Source organism: Ovis aries, chromosome 8 (assembly GCF_016772045.2).
Source record: "Ovis aries strain OAR_USU_Benz2616 breed Rambouillet chromosome 8, ARS-UI_Ramb_v3.0, whole genome shotgun sequence".
Classification (NCBI taxonomy): domain Eukaryota; kingdom Metazoa; phylum Chordata; class Mammalia; order Artiodactyla; family Bovidae; genus Ovis; species Ovis aries.
This window is the reverse complement of record NC_056061.1, coordinates 81205811-81230844: the sequence shown is the minus strand read 5'-3', so window position 1 is coordinate 81230844 and position 25034 is coordinate 81205811. Positions and strand designations below refer to the sequence as shown.

The 25034-nt window shown below is 41.8% G+C and overlaps 1 protein-coding gene and 1 non-coding gene across 12 annotated transcripts in view; both read right to left on the bottom strand.

The window, feature by feature from the left end:
- The window catches only part of ARID1B (AT-rich interaction domain 1B), a 424945-nt gene that overhangs the window by 356712 nt on the left and 43199 nt on the right, over nt 1–25034 (bottom strand). For all 11 annotated transcript variants that reach the window (XM_060419862.1, XM_042253667.2, XM_015097501.4 and 8 more), the window contains exon 2: nt 19058–19252. In XM_060419862.1, the coding sequence (XP_060275845.1) occupies nt 19058–19252 (195 nt within the window). The remainder of the gene's footprint in view (nt 1–19057; nt 19253–25034) is intronic.
- Nucleotides 24037–24108, bottom strand: TRNAC-ACA (transfer RNA cysteine (anticodon ACA)). Its single transcript has one exon. It is a non-coding gene; the product is annotated as a tRNA-Cys (tRNA).

The window sequence follows — 25034 nt, the reverse complement described above, 5'->3', positions numbered from 1 at the left end:
CACACACATTCAGCCTCCACATGCCTTGACTTCCTCTATGGATGAGTTACTGCAGGGAGGGGTGAACACAGACGACAACATCTGAGGGGATGATCCCCTCCCCATCTACAAAGCCTCACAGTGGACAAGCCTGTGTGAGCGCACAGAGCTTTTCCATCAGTTCTCAGTTTTCTGTCCATGGCACCAAACTGTTAACAACAGATGACTCAAGAAAACCTCCAACGGGCAAGACAGGAAAGTGTAAGGACAATAAGGACTCAAAGAAACAGACAAAGAACACTAGGAGCAAATCTTCAGAAACAAAGATCCTAAAATGATTTCCACTGAGATAAACTATTGCATCAAGGAAAAACAGAATAAGACAGGATTTTTAAAAAAGCAGTTATGACAAAAATAAGTTTGTGGAAAGTGAAACTATGAAAACAGAAATAAAAAAACACACACCAGAAAGGCTGGAAAACAAACAAAGACTATCTACCAGGAAATAGAGCAACAACAACAACAAAAAAATACAAAGAGATGAAAAAGGATAGAAGGGGAGGTTTAAAACATAAAGAATTAAATAATAAACAAACAAATCCAGGATTTCTAACAGTCACTAAGAGTAGTTCCAGGACAGAGCAGAGAAAATCAAGATGAGGAAATTGTCAAAGAAATGGCAGCCCTCCCTCCCAAAACTCCCCAGAATTGAGTTTCACACTGGATCGGTTCAGCAAATGATCAGAAAAATCTCAACTCCAGGGTTCATCAAGATTTTAGAATCAGAGACAGAAAAAGCTTTTTAAGTCACCAGAGAGGAAAAAATAGGTGACATAAAAAGGATGAGGCAGAGATTTCTCAACAGAAAATTAGAGATCAAACAATAATTTACAAGGAAAAATTATTTCCAACCTAGAGTTCTATTCTCAACCAACCAACCAGTCACGCATAGTGATAGAAAACACACCTTTCTGACACTCAGGGAAACCTTCCTCTCCTGCACCCTTCTACGGAGCTACTGGAGAATGTGCTGAGCTTCGCGCTTGGTTGCTCAGTTCTATCTGACTCTTTGTGACCCCACGGACTGTAGCACACCAAGTTCCTCTGAAGAGTCCATGGGGATTCTCCAGGCAAGAATACTGGAGCAGGCTGCCATGCCCTCCTCCAGGTACTGGAGAATATAAGTTGCTAAAATGAGGAAATACACGAAGACATGGATGCAGGCCAAAGTCATTCTAAGAAGGATGGATAAGGGAAATTTTACTGCACATATGCAGCAAGATGTGAGAGTACTGGAGTTCAGAATGAAGAATGAGGCACACAGATTCCCATTCTGACAGGGGACACAACCACTGCTTCCCAAAGCCACAGAAATTTGGAAATATGCAACATGCTTCATTCCAGATCAAAATCTGCCATGGTCAGTCTAACTGAAAGACTTTAAGTCATGTGAATGCGTCCTAGCTGCAAGGGAGGCTATGAATTTGAGTTCTGAAGTGCAGAAGCTGAGTTTTTCAATGTAAGGCATTTCTCCAAATATAAAACAGCTATTTAAGAGAGGGTGGGCATGCAAGAACATGAAAAACATTGAACAGAGTTGATTAATTCATGGCGTCCACCTTACTGAGAGGACCTGTTCAGTTCTATCAGAGGATGAAGATCATTTGGTGATATACATAAATATACTTTTCAAAAAAAATACAGTGAGGCAATTATCAACTCCAGGATACAAAATACTGTATATTAAGGAATTATATTCATGGTTCATGTCTCAACTAAAGACAATCATTTTATAGAGTCTTACTAATGTAAACAATGAATGCTGATTTAGCCTTAATGGTATCAGAAATGGAATTTTAAGGCAAAACAGTGTAAAAGAGTTAACTTTTACATAGTAAAATTAATACATACAGTCCAAACCAACATAATCATGTCATTTACAAATGGATTTAAGGACCAGAATAAATCATTACGAGTTAAAAATGGATGCCTCCAGGTCATGAAACTCATGGGCAAGGAGAGATTGGTATTTTTCTCGTCTTATAATACTATTCTTTAAACTGTGTCCACATATTGAGGCAACTTTTCGTTTAGATGTCTCCTCTACTAGACTGTGAGCCCCTGGATGGCAAGTGCTTTATATTGAGGGGGAAGCACACTGCAGACCCGCTTTAATACTCATTTGTAGCCAGATGTTCAACCAATGTTAAATATCTGTGAGACTAATTTTTAAAGCACACTGCATTTTTTTAAGTACAAAGAAGAAAGATCCTTCAGAATGAATATGATAATCCATTAAGAAGAGATTGTTGGGGTCAGCTGCATTGCCCAGCCAATCAGACTGACCCCATGGTCCATGCACCAGACCAAACTAAAGTAAAACTGCAATGGGAACAAGGGAAAATTTACAAAAACTGACACTGACACTGATTTCCTTCTTAATATAATCTTTATAAATAATTTGCCAGATATAACAAGCATATGTTATCTGCAGGAGTGTTTGAAGTGTGCATATCTGGCAAAGCAACCAAAACCTAAGTTCACAGTCAGGTTTCCAAATGGCAGATGAGCCACTAGGGTTCACTAGGATTTTCAAGCTTCCATTACCATATTAGAATTATAAGGATAAGGTAATCAACTTAAAACAAGGTAAGTCATCCCTTTCATCTTTACCTTGAAAAGAAATCATCTGATTTAATTCATATGTTGCTCTGGATTTCCATGTAACTAATTTTTAATAATCATTTAAGGCCAATCTTATATCTTGTCATTAATATAAAAACAATGCAATGAATACTAATAAAAACAGTAATAAAAAACAAGAAAAGATATGCTATCTATTAATATGTTACCAGGACAATGTGTTAGTCACATCCAATAATAACAGATAAAATTGACAATAATCAGAAATATTGATAAGAGATACAGTTTTTTACACTCCTGTTTAAACATGAAAGTCAATTAGTAAATTCATTTAAGGAGGAAAACGAACAATATTTAAGTTTTTCTTTAGCTTTTTTATATATTCCCATATCATCATTTACCTAGTTAAACACACCAGAATTAAGGTTCAGAGTACCAATTATATTATCTGAATATTACCTGAGATTTTTGGCAGGTTCCTATTCTAAAAGCAAAATTCATCAGCAATGTAGACTGCACAGGTGAATATGCACTATTTGAGTATAAACTGCCACAGAGGCGTTTAACTGTATGATGCAGATGCAGTTTTGCATAATAATCTCTGAGGCATAAGAAAATAAGGTTAATAGAAATCATAGGCCGTTTTTAAAAGGTCTACTTATTAAAACAATTCTACGTTTCCATCCCCTCTTGAGACATTTACTTTAATAATCTTCTCCATTTTGGAAGCCTAACCATGGAAAGACAGTTTCTCCCCTGGTTCAAACAAGACCCAGGTAGCCTGCATGCAGGGGCCCTGGTACTTTCTGAATCGATCCATCAAGGCACCAAGATGAACAAAGATGAAAGGAAAATTGGGGAGCACGCGAAGAAAAAATAAAAGTCAGAATCTACGCTTGTACTTAAACTTAAAATGTGGAAAAATCTGCAGATTTCACTAAAAGATCGTTTAAAGCCTAACTGAACTGAGAAGCACCCCAAGCACCCCTGCTTTCCTCTTCCAGACCCAGCGAACTCCTACTCCAATGCCCAGGTCCAACACACCGACTCCAGGAAGACACCTTCCCTCCCCCAAGCAGCTTTAGCGTTCCTGGAGCATGTTACCCAAATCTACTGCACGTACTCAGCGCACATTTATCTAAGTACACATGGCTTTCCTTGAGTGTTTTGAGTTTCCCTACAGTTACCAATAAATGTCTGGTGACAATAAGTGAACAAACCATTAAGGAGCTTGATTATATTCTCTTAATTCAATAAATCAAAAAAAGAAAACAGAAGAAAACTAATGGGCATGTATATGAGATAACGATATTTATATGAATCCAAAAGACCAATTTTTAAAATCCAGTAGGGACCTCTTATGGGCTTCCCAGGTGGCACAGTGGTAAAGAATCCGCCTGCCAATGCAGGAGACACAGGAGACTAGGGTTCAATCCAGGAGTCAGATCCCCTGGAGAAGGAAATAGCAACACACTCCAGTATTCTCGCCTGGACAATTCCATGGACAGAGGAGCCTGGTGGGCTGCAGTCCATGGGGCTGCAAAGGGTCGGGCATGACGGAGCACACATGCAAGGACCTGTTAGAATGAGTCTGTACTCACACCTGTAGTCTAACGGTATGCCCACTTCCCCCTTCCTAGCCCCACCCAGTGAGACCCCAATGTGCTCTCCTTGCTGCCAAGTGCCGGGGCTAAACACCAGTACCTGCACTCACTACACACTGCTCAACTTAGCTCTCTGCAGAGCATCTCGGGAGCAAAGACCTGAATATGGTCATCTATATATCCCTCAGTGCCTAGTGCAGCACAGAACACACGGCAGAAACTCAATGTGTGTATGCTGAGCTAACCTGCAAGTGTGTACACTCAACTTATAGCATGAGCTGAGTTTTTTCAGTCATCACTTTAATTCTAATTATTTTAAAAGAAAACTTTGTGTTTACTACCATAAATAGAAATTTATAAACAGTATATCATAAACAGGAGATCACAAAACTAAGTATTATAAAGACAATATACTTTGATTACTTTCTAACTGGATGATGATGCCTGCCCAAGGCTTTTAGACTGAGGCCTATTCTTTAGAAAATGAAGAAAGGGAAGGGGGGGCCATGAAGTTTGGGAACAGTGTTCAACACATCTCCGTTCAAAAGAAAGACAAAATGGACAAGAGAATTCTTACTATACAATCCAGTGTTATTGAATGTTGTATATACATGCCACCCAAAATGATCTTGCCCAACACTAGTGGGACACAAGAGACACCCTGGGCTAGGCGCTCTTTAAGGTCATCTATCTAAAGGAAAAGCAGAATCTCAACTAATGCTTGTATGACCTCAGGCAAGCTACCTAACCACTCCTGTCTCCCCACAGGCAAAGTAAGTAGTATTACATCCCTCATAGATTTGATGAGAACTGTGTGATATATGGAGGGGGTTTGGTAAGACGCTCTGGCCTCAGTAAATAGCAGATCAGGGCTAAAATCCTGCGATTCTAATGTAAAATGGTACAACTGCTGTGAAAACAGTCTGGCAGCTCCTTAAAAGAGTTTAACATATAATTACCATATGGCTTAGCAATTCTTCTCCTGGGTATATACCCAAAAGAATTGAAAAGAGGCATTCAAATAAATACTTGTATACAAATGTTGATAATAGCACTATACATAATAGCTAAAAAGTGGAAATGACCCAATGTCCATCAGCAGATGAATGGATAAATAAAATGTGGTATTATCCACACAGTGGAGTAACATTCAGACAAAAAAAAAGAATGAGGCACCTATACATGCTACCACTGGGACAATCCCTGAAAGTACGCAGACACAAAAGGACCCATACTGTACGCTTCCATTTGTATGAAATATTCAGAACAGGTAAATCCACAGAGACAGAAAGCAAGTTAGTGGCTGTCATGGGGATGAGACCGAGGAAGAGGAACTAGGAAGTGACACTTAATGGGTACAGGGGGTCTTGTGGCAATGACAAAGATGTTTTGGAATTAGAGAAAGGTGATGGTGTGAATGTACTGTCACTGAATGGTACACTTTAAACCTGTTAATTTTATGTTATGTGAACTTGACCTCAAATTTAAAAAAAAAAATTCTACGTGTGATAGACACGGGAGGTAACACTCGGTTTTCAACTTGATAAAACTCACAAAGGACATTCCATGAAACTAACATGCAATGTCAAAATGAAGCTGCCTTAACTATAATGTCTTATTATTCAAGAACTCAAATGAACCCTAGTCTCAGTGAGGAGAACCATTCCAGTTTCACCAGTATCATAAAATGTAGCGCCAGCACGGGCCCACAGTTCAAGAGCCAAGAATCTGAAGTCTGTGCTGTGCCGCTCAATAGACACCTCAATTTGAACCTGATGAATGAATGAATTCTCCCTCCTCTGTTTCCTCATCTATAAACTAAGAATCCTAACAGCTACCTTGAAAGGCCATCATGAGGACTGAGTTAATGTATGTGAAGCAAGAAAACTAGTGCCTGACAGAGAACCAGCCCTAACAAATGGTGCATGCTAAGTTGCTTCAGCCGTGTCCGACTCTTTGCGACCCTATGGACTATAGCCCACCAGGCTCCTCTGTCCATGGGATTCTCCAGGCAATCTTCCCAACCCAGGGATCAAACCCACGTCTCTTACCTCACCTGGTTGGCTGGCAGGTTCTTTACCACTAGCACCACCTGAGAAACCCAAGCTATTGTTATTAATAGCAATTTTTAAATGGAGATAAATAGAAGCATGGCTGAGAATTAACCCAAGTCAATGGACATGAGTTTGAGCAAGCTCCAAGAGACGGTGAAGGACAGGGAAGCCTGACATGCTGCAGTCCATGGGGTCACAGAGATTTAGACACGACTGAGCGAATGAACAACAATGCAAAGGTATTTAGTATAATAACTGCACCACGATTGTTACTTGTCACCTCGTGACCATCTCCCATGATGATCACAGCAAAATGGGCGCAGGAAGATGACAATGCTAACTGGGGGCAGGGGGAGACCAGTGACTCCTGACCTTTCTCTTCCTTAAAAGTGAAAATGTTCTTACCTAGTATGCGTCCTCAACTAGAATAAACCGCATGGCAATGATTTTTTTAAATTCCATCTAAATCACCTTTCTTTACTCCGAGTGTACTTGCATTCTATGCGCGGCCCCGGCCTCCTGCTTCCCGGAACAAGCCACAGCACAGAGTGGGTGTACAGGCTGCAGTTCCAAATCTCTGTGGACAAGACAGCCTTTCTGAAAGCTAAGCTTCTGAGAAAACTGGTCTGGCCCTTTAAAGCACGTCTACTAAGAATAGTGAGTTCAACTTTTATCAGTTCCACTTAGGGAGAACGAAAATGTCACAGTTAAGGCTTTTTTTCCATGAATAAACACTGACTTTTACACAAATCCCGTCTAAGCGAGGCTGTAAAATGTTCCCCCCACCACTTTGCAACCCCCGTACTTCCACCACCCAGGGCAGAGTTCTGCCTCCACTGGGAAGGAATTCTCTTCCCTCCGGCGGTGCAGTAAATCCCTACCGGAAAACGTCTGTTTTCTATAAACGGCATCCTAACTATTTGGGGAGGGTGGAGGGGGGGGGGAGGTATATCCTTCAGTAAGCCCTGTCAGATGAGCAGGGTTAAGGGGAAGAGCTGAGCTCGCATCACACCTGCACCAGTCTGGCTCTGAGCTACAATCTCCGCTCGCCTGCCCCTGTTGGAGCAGCACACTCAGCACCCCGATATCCAGAAGGGCGGCACCCCACCTGAGGCTAGGGAGCAGCGGTCTACACCCCAGTCCACGGGGTGCGCACCAGCCAGAGGAGGGCAGACCCCGCACTACATACAGTGCAGTAAGCAACAGCAGGAAACCAGCCTCTGGAACCTCCTCCGAAGTCTAAAAGCAGGGTTTAAAAGGACAGCTCCAAGGCTGGCAGCAGGCTTCCGACGCGGTCAGCAAAGGACCTGGGCCCTGAGCTCAGGCGGACACGAGGAAGGCGGCGCTGAGCGCGCGCCACCCCGCCCCCCAGCTCCCTCCGCCCCGGGCCGAGTTCAGGTGGCAGCGGCGCTGCTAACCTCGCAAGCACCTCTCGGCACTGGGGTCCACAGGCTTCACTGGGGTCCACAGGCTTCACTGGCCGGAGGCTACTACAATTCTGCAAATTCTTCCCTCCAGGGGTTTGAAAATGTTTGTGAAGTGCCATGAACTGCTCTAGCCGATGGGCTGGCTGTTGTATAGTCGCTCAGTCTTGTCTGGCTCTTTGTGACCCAGTGGACTGCAGTGCACCTCTGTCCGTGGGATTTCCCAGGCAAGAATACTGGAGTGGGTTGCCATTTCCTTCTCCAGGGGAATCGTCCTGACCCAGGATCGAACCCATGTCTCTTGCATTGGCAGGCAGGGCTTTTCTTATCACTGAGTCACTGGGGAAGACGACGGGCTACAGCCGGGCAAAAACCAGCCCCTGCGATCCGGAGATTCTGTCCTAACGAGAGCAGCCAAGCTCGGGTAGTGAGCACCACGGAGGAGGAGGAGCACCAAGGAGAAGGAGCACGGAGGAGGAGCAGCACGGAGGAGGAGCAGTCTAGTGTGAGGAGCTCCACGGAGGTGGAGGAGCACTGAGGGGGAGCAGCGCCTGCGTGCAGTGAGCACCACCAAGGGGGAGGAGCACCCTGGAGTGGTGAGCACCACCGAGGGCATGGTGTGCACCACAGAGGAAGAGGAGCAGCCCGATGGGAGGACTGTGTGACTTCACTGGAATAAGTCGGAGAGGGCATCTCAAATTAACATGCCTTTGAACAGAAAGCTAGAAATAGCATGCTTTACAAAAAAGACCTGGCAAAAGGAACCACCAACACAAAGACATAGTGGAAGGATCTGGGTTTGGAGTTTTGAGGGGTGGAAGGACCAGGGTTTGGAGTTTTGAGGGGTGGCAGGTAGGAGTGCAGCCTCAGGCACCCTGAAGGAAGAGGGGAGTCACAAAGGCAAGGCCAAGTGCACCCTCTAAATGGACCATTCTGGAGTCCACTGTGATAATCCCAATGGGAGATGGGGGCTTGGTCAGGATGGTAGCCCTCCAGGTTTTGACTGGGAGAAGTAGTCAGTTCCGGGATCTATTTTAAAAGAAGGGGCAATGGGATTATTTAACAGATTGAAAGGCTGAGGAAGAGAGGATGACTGTGAAGTTTTGGTCTGGGCAAGCAAAGCAGAAGCACGAAGCTGCCATTTATTGAGTCAGGAAGACTGTAGGAGGAGGGGGAGCGGATATTTTTTTACACAGGAGAACCTTTGGAACTGTCAAGTGTTCTCTACAAAAATTTCACCACCAAAAGCTCTGCCCTCAAGTTTTGAATTCAGAACTCAAACGCACAGCCTCCCTTGCAGCTAGGATGCCGCCAGAGGACTTAAACTCGTCCAGATGGACTGACCACAGCTGGTGTGACTTGGATGCTGCTGGCTGCCCCACTTCTGCAGCTCCAGGCGGCAGTGGTCAGAACTGAACGCCCCCCAGACCCCTCTGCTTTATTGCTCATTCTGTAATCACTCTGTGACCCGCTGCACCCTTGAGTAAAACGTCCTCTACCTGCCATTCTCAGGCTTTTGCGCTGAGATGCACCTGATGTTGTGAAGACGGGACCAGTTACCCCTCCTTCCTCCCTTTATTTCTGAAGCCAGCAAGGAAGAGGAATGGGGGAGAGCTCAGTCAGAGCCAACAGCGCTCAAGCAAGGGAGCTCTCTGGCAGCTCAGTGCACATGGAAGGGAATTCTCCCCTCCCCAACCACCAAAATCTGGCCACCTGCCAGGAAATGAGATCTTCTCATCTCCAAGATACTGACCAGTGGCAAGGGACATACAGGTGGGAAGCAGAGAAGGGAACTCATGTTTCTTTATGAAGCCCAGAATGCTGGGGAGAACCCCCAAAGATGCAAATACCCAGGTTATTGGGATATCTCAAATCTTATTGGAAATTTCAAAGCAGCAGAGTAATGACAGGAAAGGGAAGTTCCCCTTCTGGCTGACTGTTTTATGAAAGTATTCCAAAGCCCACAGACCAACAGTTGTCTGACCCTTACCTCTCCTTCAGTTCTCTCTCTCTGATGGTGATGAAATAGAGGAGAAAGGAACTTTTTGCTTTTAGTGCTGGGAACTCTCTCTGCTTGTCTGTCTCTTCTGTGGTACATCTCAAATTGATGTTCCCTTCCCAGCAGACATCTCCCCAGCCCTCCTTGGGACTAGCTCCTACAACCACCCAGGCAGAACTAGACTTTTTTTTCAGTCTCAGGGCCATTAAGTAAACCTTAATTACCCCAGCAACGATAGATTTTTTGCATTTTAATTCCTTTTTTTTTTGTTTTGCTATTGCTACTCATCTTACTTTGAGCTTCTGAACATTTGATGTTTCTTAGAACAAAGGCAGTGCCTTTGACTAACCGTGAAGAGCCAATTCTACTGATGTGTTTGGTAGTTGTTTTTTTAAGTATACTTTTAATGATTTAATACCAATAAAGGGAGACCAATTTGGCTAAATCTTTGGAGCAATCTGTTTTCTAGATTTTTTTTTTCCCCCTACAAAAAAAGTATCTGGGAAATGGGAAGCTGGGTAATGCCTGCTACTGTAGACTGTTATGGAGTTTGAGTTTGGGGCTTTATTAGTAGGCAAAGGATGTTCATGTTACATGTACACACTAACCACACTCAAATCCCAGCTCCAGAGTGTCCAGGAACTTTCTAACACCTGGCTCATGCAGAGAGTTCCTCTTGAGGTCAGAGAAACCCGCACTAGTGAGGCGGCCACGGCCTTGCTGAGAGAAACGAGACTCCTGCAGCTTCCTGCTCTTTCTCTGAGTCCCCTCTTCCCTCCACGCCCCCACCAATCCTTCTCCTCTTCTCTCTTTCTACTAACGTCTTTTTCTAGTTCCATTCACAACTACAGTTTTAACTTTTACAGATGTTTCAAAACTCTAAGGGCAAATGGCCTTAATAAATGTGCTGCATATAAAAATAATCACACTGCCATAAACAACTCTTTTACCAGGAAGAATTTCACTTTCTTCCCGGAGCATAAAAGACTTCTTTTACCCTTATGAAAAAAACCTGCTTTAAAAAAACCAAAGCCATCCAGCTCTTCTTCGTGGAGGTTAAAGAGGAGTTAAAGGAATGGCAGAGAACAAACCTTTTAATACTGATTATTTCTATTTAGAATTCACTGCTACAGCTTATCCCAATGTTGTACAGTATATACTATTTTCAGAACTACTTAGAAAGTTATAATGTGTAAAATGTGTAAGTAATTACTGGCTCTCTTTGCTTCTTTTTGTGGTTCCAAGTAAAGCAAGTATCTCAACCTTAAGATTTTCTACTTATTAAAAAAAATTACATATCTAACACACATCAGATATTCAGAAGAAAGACATTCACTGAGAAAATCTTCATTATAAAAAGTTAGAAAATAATTTATTGTACTGATGACAACAATTTGTTAATCTTTGAAGAAAATATAGCTTTCTTTAGAAAGAATTTTAAAGAATTTGCTTTAGTAGTTGTATTAATACAACCTGTCAAGCATCAACCCATAAATTTCAGAAGACTATTTGAAATGAAAAGACTCCAAAATCCAAAACTAAAACAAAACGACATTAACTTATGATTATTTTAAAAGGAAAACCCAAGCTGGGAGATCTTATAGTCAGAACCACTTAGCGGATGAGCAGAGTGAGATACAGATTTTTCCAATATTGCACACAGATGGAGCATTTAATCGACAAGGACTCAACTGTCCCAACTCCTGGTTCTTTAACCCTTTCAGCGGTGGTGAGTCTCTGACTCACTGGAAGAGGACTAGAGAAGGAGCGCCCATCGAATACAGGTGCACATCAGGAAGCTGCTTTGGGGTTTCTGTCTGACACCCGGTTGTTCACCTCAGCTGCACAGGGGAGTCACCTGTGGAGCTCAGAAAACCAGGAAAGCAGGAAGTGCTTATATTTAGATGCAATTGATATGGGCCTACATCCTGAGAGGTTTTAAATGTAGGGTGGGCAGGTTGGGTGTGTGTGTGTATGTGCAAACGTGCACTCACTCAGTCGTGTATAATTCTTGCACTGTAGGACAGTGGTTGAGAACCAATGGCCTAAGCTATGCCGAATACTTTAACTTTCAATTTATCTTCTGGTGTTTCTGTTGCTGCTGTTTGTTTTTCAGGGAGCAGTGAAGGAATGTGGTTGGCTGATTTTACTGCTATCAACTGTTAGTGCTAACTGAACTAACAGTTTAAATTTTCACATAAATATCATACTTGTTTCTTTGATGAAAGCAAATAAACCAAAATTATACAGAATATATTCAAGTAATTGTAATGCTACCGAAAACATATACTTGAGATTTACAACTAAAACTAGAAGTATAATAGAGAAGCTTAGCAGATATTTTAGGTTTAAAGTCTATATCTGTAAATAATAGATTCATATGTAAATGACAATGGTATAAGCTACCAGCAGAGAATAGGCACTATACACCTATAGAACCTTTAGCATCTCTAGAACAATGTAAACGTCTGCTTAAAATACACACACACACACATATATATCAGTATAAACTTCCTAATATAAAAGTAGCTTTCCAAACTACAAGAGAAATCATTTCATATTTTCTCATTAAACTTTCAAGCATAAAACCATGTCTTTCCTCATTTTTAAGGAAAAAAGCTAAAGATTTAGAACTTTATATTTAACCAAAGCATGCTGCAGTTCATGGGGGTGTGAAGAATCAGACACGACTTAGAGAATAAACAACAAAATATGATCTCTTTTACACACCTCTGTTAAAAATGTCACACTGAATACTTTAGAAGATGTTGAAATTTAACTACAATGTAAGAAGTAACGAAAACCATATAGTCCAGAAATTTGAATTTTAAAGCACAAATAAAAATTACCATACCTACGGATCTTCTCAAAAATATTTTCTTGGTACAAAACTCCATCTACAGGGAACTTTGGCATCAAAGACAGTAGCATCTGCTATCTCCTTGGAAGCAGAAATGTGAGGTGTAAATGTATTTGCTAGTAAACTTTAAATACCTTCATACTCACTGATGAAGAACAAGTGAGGAAATAAAGACAAAATGTGGCCAACAAAAGGCCATTATTTATATAAATCTGCAATCCACTGAAAGAGTTCCAAACATTTCAGGTGTACAAGCAAAACAGCTTGGCTCCAAGACTCTTAGTACAAAACATGCATATATAAAAATGCTGTGGGTAAGAGAGCAAAAGAAATCTCAAAGCATCACTATTTCACTAGTTTCAAAGTTTACCTTCTTTTATTGATGTTTATATGTGTATATATCTACACACATAAAATGCACGTTTAATATATATAATTCTATTTTCTTTATACTTCCTAAAAATGATTTAGCTTCCCATGTCCATTTTTCCTTTGGTTTTCTGTATAAATTTTATCATGTGCTTGTCTATATTTTAAAAACATCTTGTGGGATTTTTATAGAAATTACATTAATCTGTGGATCACTTGGGGATTCTCTGATGGCTCAGCAGTAAAGAATCCACCTGCCAATGCAGGAGACACAGGTTCTGTCTCTGGGTAGAGAAGCTCCCCTGGAGAAGGAAATGGCAACACACTCCAGTATTCTTGCTTGGGAGATCTCATGGACAGAGGAGCCTGGCGGGCTACAGTCCATGGGGTCTCAAAGAGTCAGACAGGACTCAGCAGCTAAACTACAGTATAATTTGTCCAGGTAGGTGTCTCTGAGTGAATATGAACTATCAAAAAAAATTAAAACTCTGAATGTAAAACAGACACTAGGCACCCATTCCTCTCCATTATGCTAAGCCTTCATCTACTTCACTGTCAAGCCTTCCTTTCTCATCCTATCACACCCTATTATGCTCCTTATATGGGAGGTCTATGCTCTTTAGACGGAGAAGGCAATGGCAATCCACTCCAGCACTCTTGCCTGGAAAATCCCATGGACGGAGGAGCCTGGTGGGCCGCAGTCCATGGGGTCACTAAGAGTCGGGCACGACTGAGAGACTTCACTTTCACTTTTCACTTTCATGCATGGGAGAAGGAAATGGCAACCCACTCCAATGTTCTTGCCTGGAGAATCCCAGGGACGGGGGGAGCCTCATGGGCTGCCGTCTATGGGGTCGCCCAGAGTCGGACACGAATGAAGCAACTTAGCAGCAGCAGCAGCATGCTCTTTAGAGAGAAAAGCAAAATGAAGCCCTGACTAGAGTCCATAGGGTCACAAAGAGTTGGACACGACTGAAGTGAATGAGCACACTGAATTCATGCTTAGGATTCAGAGACTAACTATAAATGAACATTTCATGTCAAAAAACTGGAATTTTTAAGAATTTTACCAGTCCTCATCACTCCATTCTTCCTAACTTTTCAGAAACATTGTTTAAACTATATCAAACTGTATTTTTTAAAAAATATAGTTAAAAGTATGTTTTGATTTTAACTATATTTTAAAAAGCAATTTTTTCCCCAGAATAGACTAACAATACAAAGTAACACAGGTGGGAATCCTAGAACTCACTTGGCTCCTTAATAACCCCAAAGAAAACATTTATTTTAGCCAAACAATTGTAATGTTTGTCTCCTTTTAGAAACATCTGCTGCCAAAATAAACATTTGCACTGGAAGAAGTGTTTTGGCTGTTAGGATGGTACCAAATAAAATGCTTACGTTCTGAAACAAATACTTTACTCCAAAAACACATAGCAAAATACATATCCAGAGGGTGTAGAAGATAAAGACACAAATTAAAACATCTGTTCATTTTTAAAGTCTTTTTCAAAACAACCTCAGTTTTAAATTCAGTTGTTATTTAGATTGAAAGTGGTAAGTGCAAATGGGTCACCTTAACAAAAATAACAAATTCTATTTAATTTTGCCATGGTCCATATTCTTGCTGTTGTAAAGGGCTTTACAATACACACGTATTTTTAAAAACTAAAAAGTCATGTTTTCCCATTACAAAACCACTCATGAACTTAAAATCCCCACTCTGCCCTCTTTCTCTTTCCCTGTTTTATAATTCCAGGGTTGGTTTTATAATTCCAACAGGTATCAGGTTATATAAACATCCTCGACAAGACAGAGAGTTAAAATATCAATTAACCCTTGATAACTTGGGAAAAATCTCATACAACATCATTGAAATCTGCTTGACACAAATAAATATAACTTTGCTTCTGTAACCTATTTCTTCTTGGTGCTATTTCTATGAAAAATCTTTTTTAGAGCAAGTCAGCATAGGCCTATGTATACATTTACAATCACAAAGGACAAGAAAAATGAAATAAACATTTGCTTACCCACATCCCTGATCCCGCAAAGGACACACTGGTGTCTAAGTTTAAAAAAACAGAAGCAGATTCTAGCAGCCTTACAGATTATATATCCTCTATGTGGCTCTGTATCAGATGAAATCAACCAGTGTACTTCTGTTAACCATCCCCAGGTTTGAATTCCAGGAGCCTAGAGGCAGAACATTCTTCACAGAGGCATAGAAAATTCATTTCCCCTCTCAGCTCAATAAAAACCCAAGTAGACTAGTTTCCAGAGCACGTGCAAAACTAATCTGTTTAGCTATGTATTTGCCTGATGATGTGAAAGAATCAGCAAGTGAAAGACCACAAGTCTAGTTCCAGTTAATAAATACCAAAATGATGTACTATTATCACGTCATGCTTCAAAGACCCAGTCATGAGTATATTTCAAAAATAAAATTATCACCATACAAATCAAGAATCACTAGGTTACTAAAATCCAACAGTCAGTGACCAGTTCCCCCTGACTCTCAGAGATAAAAAAATAAGCAGTGATACTCAGCATGTTAAATTTCATATACGCACTGTGATTCTTTTGAACACATACTCATTTAAAATTCCTATCACAGGAAGAGAATGCCAGCCAGGAATCAAAACTGTGACCCCTGAGCCAAAGACAACTTACCACTCAGCTGGTAAGTGGGCAACTCAATTTACAAACTTGAATTCCTGCATTTTAATCCTTTGCAGAAATATATGAGCAATATTAAATGAACTGGATTCAGCTCATTAGAGGTTCACAAACCAAGCACAGAAAGCTTTGGAGGTCGTCCAAAGTAAAGCCATGCCTAAGTGGTGATGTCCACTCAATAAAAACTCAATGTCATCATTATCTTCCAACTTTTTCCCAGAAGAACACCAGCAGTCATGACCACAACAATCCTTGGCCAATTGCCTTAGCCTAAGAGAAGACGGATAGGACCAGCAGCCAATCACTGTGCCAGGACCTTGTTTGCAGACCAAATTTATAATTACCCAAAATTCACAAATAAAGCAACTCACTGACTATTCCTCGCCAAACACAGACTAAAGCTAACAAAATAAATGTGCTCTAATAACCTTCACCAACAACTACACCATTTTTTTTTCCTTTCCAAAGCTATTAATTAGCCTACACCTGCCTGATCACATGAACTCGGTAGTATGCCCTATGACTTCCCTTTAAAATGTTACACACACTCAAAACTGCATTAGCAGTGCTTTTTAGCCTTTTAGATTTCAAAAGAAGATATGTCATTTCAAGGCTACATTATAACTAAATGAAAAAGTAAAAGAGCAATACAGATTATTTAGAACTTTCAATTATGATTAAACTCCCAAATATGGAAGTTTGATAGCCAGGGCATTCAGTTTCTTACCAGATACCCTATTTTCCTTTCATTATCAGAAAGAGTTGTGCTTAAATAGAATTAGGCTTTTTCTTTTTTTTTTTTTGGTTAGCAGTAAAATATCTAATCTAAAATCTTAATTAAAAATTTGCTAAAACATTGGTGAGTAATCTTCAGCAATTTGTCCCTTCAAATAAATCCAAGAGTTACTGGATTTCAAAAGCACATAAGAACCATGGGGATTAAATAAAACAAAAAAGCAAACTGTGGTCATTCTATATGACTGTGTACGTCCTCCACTTTTAGCCTTATGTATGTGGGAAGAAAACAATGAAAAAAAATATTCCCAGGTAATCATTCTTCACACTTGTGAAGAATGTTAAGACTCCCACTCTGGGATTGCAAAATAAGCCAACGTCTTAAACTTCTAACAAGACTTCCACTCATTCACGAAATAGAAAGACAGATACCGTATATTAATACATATACATGGAATCTAGAAAGATGGTACCAACGAGCCTGCATGCAGGGCAGCAAAGGAGACACAGACAGCAAGAACAGACTTTTGGACTGAGTGGGAGAAGGAGAAGGTGGGATGATTCGAGAGCGTAGCACTGAGACACATCCATCACCATATGTAGAAGAACCAGTGCGAGTCTGACATATGACACAATGCACCCAAAGCTGGTGCTCTGTGACAACCTGGAGGGATGTGGGGTAGGGAGGGGGGTTCAGGATGGAGGGGACACATGTATACCTGTGGCGGATTCATGTTGATATACGGCAAAAAACCATTGTAATACTGTAATTATCCTCCAATTAAAATAAATTAATTAATCTAAAAAAAAAAAAGACTTTAACTCATTCAGAGGAAAAGGTTCATCCGGTAGCTTGCCGTGAAGAGCTCCTTTTGAAATGATTCTCCAAATTTCCCTTCGGGGAAACATGGCAGAAAGGAAGGTGCATGGAGAGGGAGCGGCGGCCTCCACTCCCCTGCTGCCCCACTGCCCCTGCTGGCTCTCTGTGGCCAGAGTCCCACACAGAACTGTCAGCCCCGAACCAGCTGGTGACAAGGACCTGAGCAGCTGCCTGCCTGGGCCTTCTTCCCCTCATCTATGGGGAAATTAGCTTTAAAACTTAAAAAAATTGAAGGGAGAGAGGGGGAAAAAAAATTACAGCTCTCATCTGACTTTTCAATCATTTACAAATTATCTCCTCATAATTAGCAGTCTCAACTGAAGAGTTTTACTCTAGGTGGTAAAATATTACTAGAAGAAAGGAGTAATGTTCAAAAAAAATATTACAAGTACAATTAAGTATGTGACTGCTAGAATTCTGAGTGGCCAATCTCTGGTGGCTCAGATAGTAAAGAATCTGCCTGCAGTGCAGGAGACCCGGGTTCAATCCCTGGTTCGGGACGATCCCGTGGAGAAGGGAATGGCTACCCACTCAAGTGTTCTTGCCTGGAGAACTCCATGGACAGTGGAGCCTGGTGGGCTACAGTCCATGGGGTTGCAAAGAGTCGGACACGACTGAGGGACTCACATACCATTTAATAAACAAGGGGTCAGAACTTCTAACAAGAACGAAGACCACTTAAAGAACCAACAGCTGGGATTCAAAGGCTGAACTGCTTCTATCTTCCCCTACAACCGCCTTAAAATAAAAATGACACCGAAGGACAAACTAAGATAAAGAGGAAAGACAATTTTCAGTCTCTGAAACTTATCCGTGAACCTTTAGACACAGCTACAGAGCGTATGAAGTATGATACAGCGCATACATCCACTGTAGAGAACCAAAGTTCTCTGTTTTTTCCACAGTGATTTTTGGTCAAACGTAGAGAAAAACTTCCTGAGAGAAAGCAACTGTGAGACTCTGGAGCAGGCTGCTGGTAGCCCTCTGGGATAACCTATCTGGGAACACCGAGGTGGGCATGAGACTGGTATCCTATTGGATGAAAGGCCTGGTGTGGTAATTTGCAAGTCAGCCTTTCTGGCGTTTCTAGTAACTAAACCTGCAACAAGTCTGCAGCTCCTCAGGCCAACATTACAAGAATACACTCTCCAGGGTGCAAGAGACTGAGGGCTTACTACTGCCAGAAGGTAGATGGTCATTTAAGGTAACTCCAACTATTTGATTCTAGAGAAAAAGGAGAATTGTTTTTTTAAGAGCAGAAAGTCTTTTTTGCTTGTTTTATGTAAAAACACAAAACTCATCAAACCTAAGAGAAGTGATACACATGAAATTCTCTTACAAGAAACACAGAAAGCTGTTTCAAAAGACACAGGAGAAATAAAAGCAAAATAACTTTTGGGCAGACTAAAGAAAACTTAAGCTGATGCCGTCTTTATGAGAAAAACCTTTAAATAACTTAAAACTTCACCTTAAGAAGTTTATTCACAGCTCAAAATCTGACACTGTCTGCCATCAGAAATATTAGAAAGCCAAGTTCACTTCAGGGCTCTGATCTATATAATTTGCTGCACAACGGTGACACGGTCAATCTTTCAAATAGAACAGGAACTGTGTCCACTTTGTTCTAAGAAGCTCACTTTTCCTGCTTTTAAAAGAGATGGGAAACAGTTGTACCTGTGATCATTTCAAGAAACTACGAAAATTTTTAAAAAGCAGAAAATCCGTGAAATGCTTCCCAACTGTCTCAAAACTAACCTTCAGTAGACAGGAAAAGACAAAGACGACACCAGGAGCAAACATGGGAGGAAGTGGAGCGAAAACTAGCACAAACCTGCTGCTGGGGGTACTGCATGCCTCCCATGGCCCCCGGGGGCCGACCTTGAATGCCGATGGGATACCGCTGCGGGCCTGGGGGGCCGTAGGAACCTCCAGGGTAAGGGCTGCTCTGCTGTGGCTGAGAATGAGGGTTACTGCCCATGCCATACAGCTGGGGTCTCTTCATCACCATGGGATCCATTGGGCTGCCCTGTGAAGAAATAAAAGAAGACGTAGGCTTATTACTTCATTATTGCAGAGACAGAAATATCTATTATGCTATCATACATATTAAAAATGCAACTCTCCTTACTTGTGAAATACGAAAAACAACGACCTGACAAAACCCAGAAAAACATTTAAGGAAAAAAAAACTGTGGATACAAAACATTTTTTAACTTTTAGCAAGGCTTTAATAATTAAAAGGGATCTGGAACAAACAATATATTGAAAGATTTTGCATTCATCTAAAATTCTACCATGCACACAGGAAACGGGCATGATAGTTAACGTCACCCAGCTCTTTCAGCTTCCCAGTAACAAAAGCAAAGTATAGTGAGTGGTTAGGAACCCTTCCTGACTTCAAAGTATTCTTAGAACAATTACCTTATTTTAGACCTGAGTCTGCAAGTCCTGATCAAACATTAATGTGTCTGAGTGCTCATTAGAAAGTGAAAGGATAGATTTCAGATAACACAGAATGTCTGGGGCAAAACTTTTCAAAGATCACTAGTGACATGAATAAGCACCCAGACTGTGAGTCACAAGCCACCTTCTCAATGCAAGTAAGGCTCTTACCAAACATAACCAGTTCAAAACTGGACTTTTGAGTTTTATTTTTGGCTTGGTGAGTCAGCTCATGGGCTTCAGAGCAAAGGCCATTCAGAAGGGCCAAACTGGAGCCTCAGCCCGGGCGGCGGCGGGGGAAGTCCCTCATCACGGTGCTACAAAGACCCACAGATATTTCTATCCTTCCAGAACCACATGCTGATGCCAACTGTGAGCCAGACTCTGAGGCCCAACTGTGGGCCACACGGAGGACACGGGGTCTCTCAGGAAGGTTCAAAGATTAGCAGGGTTGACAGAAGAAGCCACATTCAAGGTGGGGAGGGCCAGGGCACAGAGTACCCCCAAGCAGGAGAAACATCAGGCATCGAGCACAGGCTCCATGAAATGATGAACTGCCTGGCACGTGCAAGGAAACAGAAGCAGCTTAGACCCCAGCAAAGCAAAGCAGCAGCTGGAGCGGGCCGAGGCCAGTAGGTGGGTGAGCCTCACTCAACACTTGAAAGACTTCCAGTTGCATCTTGGGGGAAACCACTGAGTGCTTTTAACAGCGAGTTACAGTCACATCCGCCTTTCGGAAGGATAGCGCCCCCAGCAGCAGCCTGGAGCTAGGCTGGACTGCCCCAGCAGGCCGCTGAGCCGAGGTCCTGGGTCGTTAGCGGTGGTGGGAGAAAGCACGCTCAGATTCAAGGAACAGGATGGAATCGCAATTCGACCTGGGAGTGATAGAAGACAGGCGGCAAGGGTGGCTTAACAGGTAAGACACCGGTTGAGCCAGCAGCACGCCGGAGTAGAAGCAGATCCACCCTCCCTGTGGGGGTGGGGTGGGGACCTTCACTCTTCCGCATGTTAAAATTGCAGTTCCAATAGGAAGTCCAGGTGACAATATCAGAAGTGCCATGATGCGTTCCAGCCTGGGGAGTCAGGTCTGCCCTCGAGTCATAAGTAGGGAAGTGGGAGACCGAGGACAGGCACTCCTGGAGGACAGCGATTTCCGTTCTGCTCACTCACACTGGACCTGCAGGACACAAGTCACACCTGGCACACAGCACACCCTCAATAACCCTGGATGTCTTCAGCAATACAAAGCAGAAAAACCCAAGGAGCTACCCCAAGAGAATATGTACAAAGAGCGCAACAGGTAGAAGACAAAATTCAAGAGACTGACATCCCTTAAGGAAGAAGGAAAAAAGAGGCCCCAGCAAGGCCAGAGGAATGGCCAGAAAATGGAGTTGGAGAGAGTGGTGCTTCGGAGAAGGGAGCAGGTGGAGACATATGCCGACTGCAGCCCAGGTGGCCAACAGGTGAGCGCTAATACGTGGGCTGCACCTGACGCTCCACTGATGATGGGGCGGTTCACTGCTGCCCGGGGCAAGGGCAGGCTCATGGCAGAGACAAGGGCAGTGCCAAAAGACCAGGAGCTGAGCACAAACAGCAGGTGAGGGGGAGCCAGGAGTACAGATCCTACACCCCAAGCATGCAAGGCTACACGAACCACCAGGACTCCTTCCCCCCACGCTCCTGCCCCACACACACGGCTGCCCATGATCTCTGCCATCCCGCCTTCTTAGCGGTAGGTGCTCTGGTGCTCACTGCAATGCCTTGAGTAATCCACTCATTACACATTGACTAAGGGTCTACCGTGTGCATGGTGCAAGGCACTAGAGGCAGAGTGGACATGTGTTGACGGCTGTCCAAGAGAGGTGACCACGTCACCGAAGGAGGACACACTGGACAAAGATTACAGTGCAACCCAGCGGACATCCTAAAGGCATTGTGAGGGGGAGCATCCAGGTAGGTCTCAGTTTTAACAAAGCCTTCCTATAGAAACAGCTGACTCTGTCCTGAGGGCTTCATAGAAATTTGCCAGGAATTGACCTCACCAGAATGAAAATATGTGTAGGCCAAATGATTTTGCTCGAAACTCACAATTTCATGGAATTTTAACTGTGTTAGTTTCACCAGTCAAGAAAAATGTTTACTTAGAATGACAGAAATTGCTCAAACAATATACTGATGTCACAAATGGTGCTGACGTCACAATTCCACACATATATACATATGATGACCTCGTGTAATGAAGCTAAAATTGAAAAGTAAGAATTAAGTTTTCTCAGAATGCTTCAAGTTAGAATTTATGCCTAAGAACAATAAAATGTAAAGATTTTCCACACTTACTGTCAAAAGGTAAAATAAAACTTTCTGTGGAAGTGTGAAAATCGAGGCTGAGCTGGGGATGCTAGAATCTGCAGAGTGAATGAACAGCCCACAGAGAGGCTGAGTAAATCAGATTTCAGGCTAAATTTCCAATATGGGGCCCAAGACAGCCCTATCTTCACATTCAATCTGAATTAGACAGGGCATAGGAAAGGTCTGCTCACTTGACTTTAAACAGTGCACGACCCAAACAGGCTTAATTAAAGCAGAAATTTTAAATGGGAAAATGATTGGAATGTCTATATTTTAATGCTATAGATAACAGTGCAGCAAATTCATCTTATCAGCGACTGAAATTGTTTTGTAATATCTTTCTCATCAGTGCCATAAACTCTCACAGTCCTACTTAAAATTCAGTTAATTTGCACCCATGTCAAAATGTTAGCTTAACCCTGAGATTTCTGAAAATCAAAAGCATGAAATACACAGATTATCTCTACCTCTCAAAATGCATCAGATGCCTTTCAGTGAGACTTCAGATATGAAAACAGATACTTACACAGTGCAAATTATTTAATTTTAACCTTCTCTCCTTATGGCCTATTATTAAATATTCATCCACAATTTAAATTCATCCTGCTGTGTATTTTCGCTATTTTTAACACTAAATATGTACCACTGCAGGATCTTAACCTCTGCTTTGTACTACTTACTCTCTCCTTAAAGAAACTAAAACCCAAATCAAATCGAAGCCTTTTCCAAAAAAACAACTCACTGCTCGTAGTCACATCTAATGCAAAACCACTGTATTCTCATTATCTATCCTTCTATTGAAAGAAGTATTTCAAAGTATCACCATTTTCAATTCTCACATATAATTTATGTTATACTAGAGACACCCACTGGAGAAGGCAATAGCACCCCACTCCAGTGCTCTTGCCTGGAAAATCACATGGACAGAGGAGCCTGGTAGGCTGCAGTCCATGGGGTTGCTAAGAGTCAGGCAACTTCACTTTCACTTTTCACTTTCATGCACTGGAGAAGGAAATGGCAACCCACTCCAATGTTCTTGCCCGGAGAATCCCAGCAACAGAGGAGCCTAGTGGGCTGCCGTCTATGGAGCCGCAGAGAGTCAGACACGACTGAAGCGACCTAGCAGCAGCAGCAGCAGAGACACCCACATAAAGAACAGTCCTCAACTATTTCTCTAAATATGTTATTCCAAGCACATTTTTCTGTTCTAGGTACCATTTCACAATTGCTGCAGTGTGGACTTCAATTCTGTGAAATAAGTGCTTTTAAAGTCACAGTGTATACAACCCATGTTCAAAGAGGTCTTAAAATAACTAGTTTAGTTACTCAGCTTCTGATGAATTTTATTACCTGACTAGACTTTCTTGTAAATTCTTCTTATTCAAATAAGTTTTCAGATATGTATGTATTTAGATATGTAGCTATGTATCTATGAGTTATACATCTCTCACACACACACACACACACACACACACACACACACACACACACACACACACACACACACACACACACACACACCCTTTCCTAGATCTTCTGGGAAGCTGCCACTGTTGCCTACTTCCTCCAAAACCTCAGAAAGTTCCCTATCCCCAGAAATACTAAATGAGGAGTAAAAGATATATCTTTTAAATATATATTTAAATATCGATTTTGGACATATTAGGTTAGCATAGTTAGGTTGTACTATAGGTTAAATAGGTTTTCAGAGGCTGGTCTGGAAATCGAACTATCCTTTAAAGATTATCCAAGAACAAGTCCCTATATATATTTTAGTAGCCTTTAGAGAAGTTCGATGTTTTTTATACTTAGATACTCCCTCATTATCACTCTTTCAGAGTATGCCTACCCACCCAAGTATTTATAATAAAGATATCTATGTTAACAGTGAAGGTGAAGTCGCTCAGTCGTGTCCAACTCTTTGCGACCCCATGGACTGTAGCCTAACAGGGTCCTCCATCCATGGGATGTCGAAGCAAGAATCCTGGAGTGGGTTGCCATTTCCTTCTCCAGGGGATCTTCCCGAACCAGGGATTGAACCTGGGTCTCCCGCATTGTAGGCAGACGCTTTACCATCTGAGCCACCAGGGAACAGTTTTCACTCCTAAATACCAAGTTAAGGGGATAGCTTATTAGTAGTTTCTTTATGAATATAACATTTCACAATTTTTTCAGCCAAATTCCTTAAACTACAAATTAAAGAAAGACACTAAAAAACCCACAGAAAGAAAACTGTATCTTCATCTATAATCACATCTATATATCAGGATTAAACAAGAGCTCAACGAAAGAAAAACTGTCCCCCTTTAGAATCATTATTTGGAAAAACATTCTTACCATCAACTAAAGAAAAATTTTGAATAGTCCATTACATATGAAATGGCAAAAATAATAAAACCCAACGTTGAGTAAATGATTATTTGAACTAGTATGTATAAAGCAGTGGTAAACTCTTTCTGAAGGGTAATGCGATAGGAAGCTTGAAAGCAAAGCTTTAAAAAATATATCTTGTTCCAACCATGACACTCTCAAATGGAGAAGTGGTGCTATTTATCTGCATTTGTCTGCAGCTACATGACTTTCAATATCGAAGGGGGAAAGCATGGGCTATAGGCACAGAGAGGGTTCACACCCTGATCCACCACTTACTAACTCTAAATCTGGTGTTCATTTCTTAAGTTTTATCACTCACCAAATGCAAGAAAGAATACCTGTCTCATGATTATAATGAAAATGGAATTGGGACTAAAAGGCTCTAAAGGAACGGGCCATAATATATTGGCATAGTGGAATGGACAGGGATGTGGAAAAGTACATATAAAACAATGTCAACTGTTTAAGAGTGATGCGCATGAATTACAGCTGTGTGAAAACTCAAGGACTGTAAGTAGAGGCTGTCACATCATGAAGCAATCTATGTTGACTTTTCTGTGATGATGTCTAAATATAACTATAAAATGCCTCTGTTTTTTCCCAGGCATCCTGCAAACACTACCGTGGCCTGCTGTGGGGGTGGG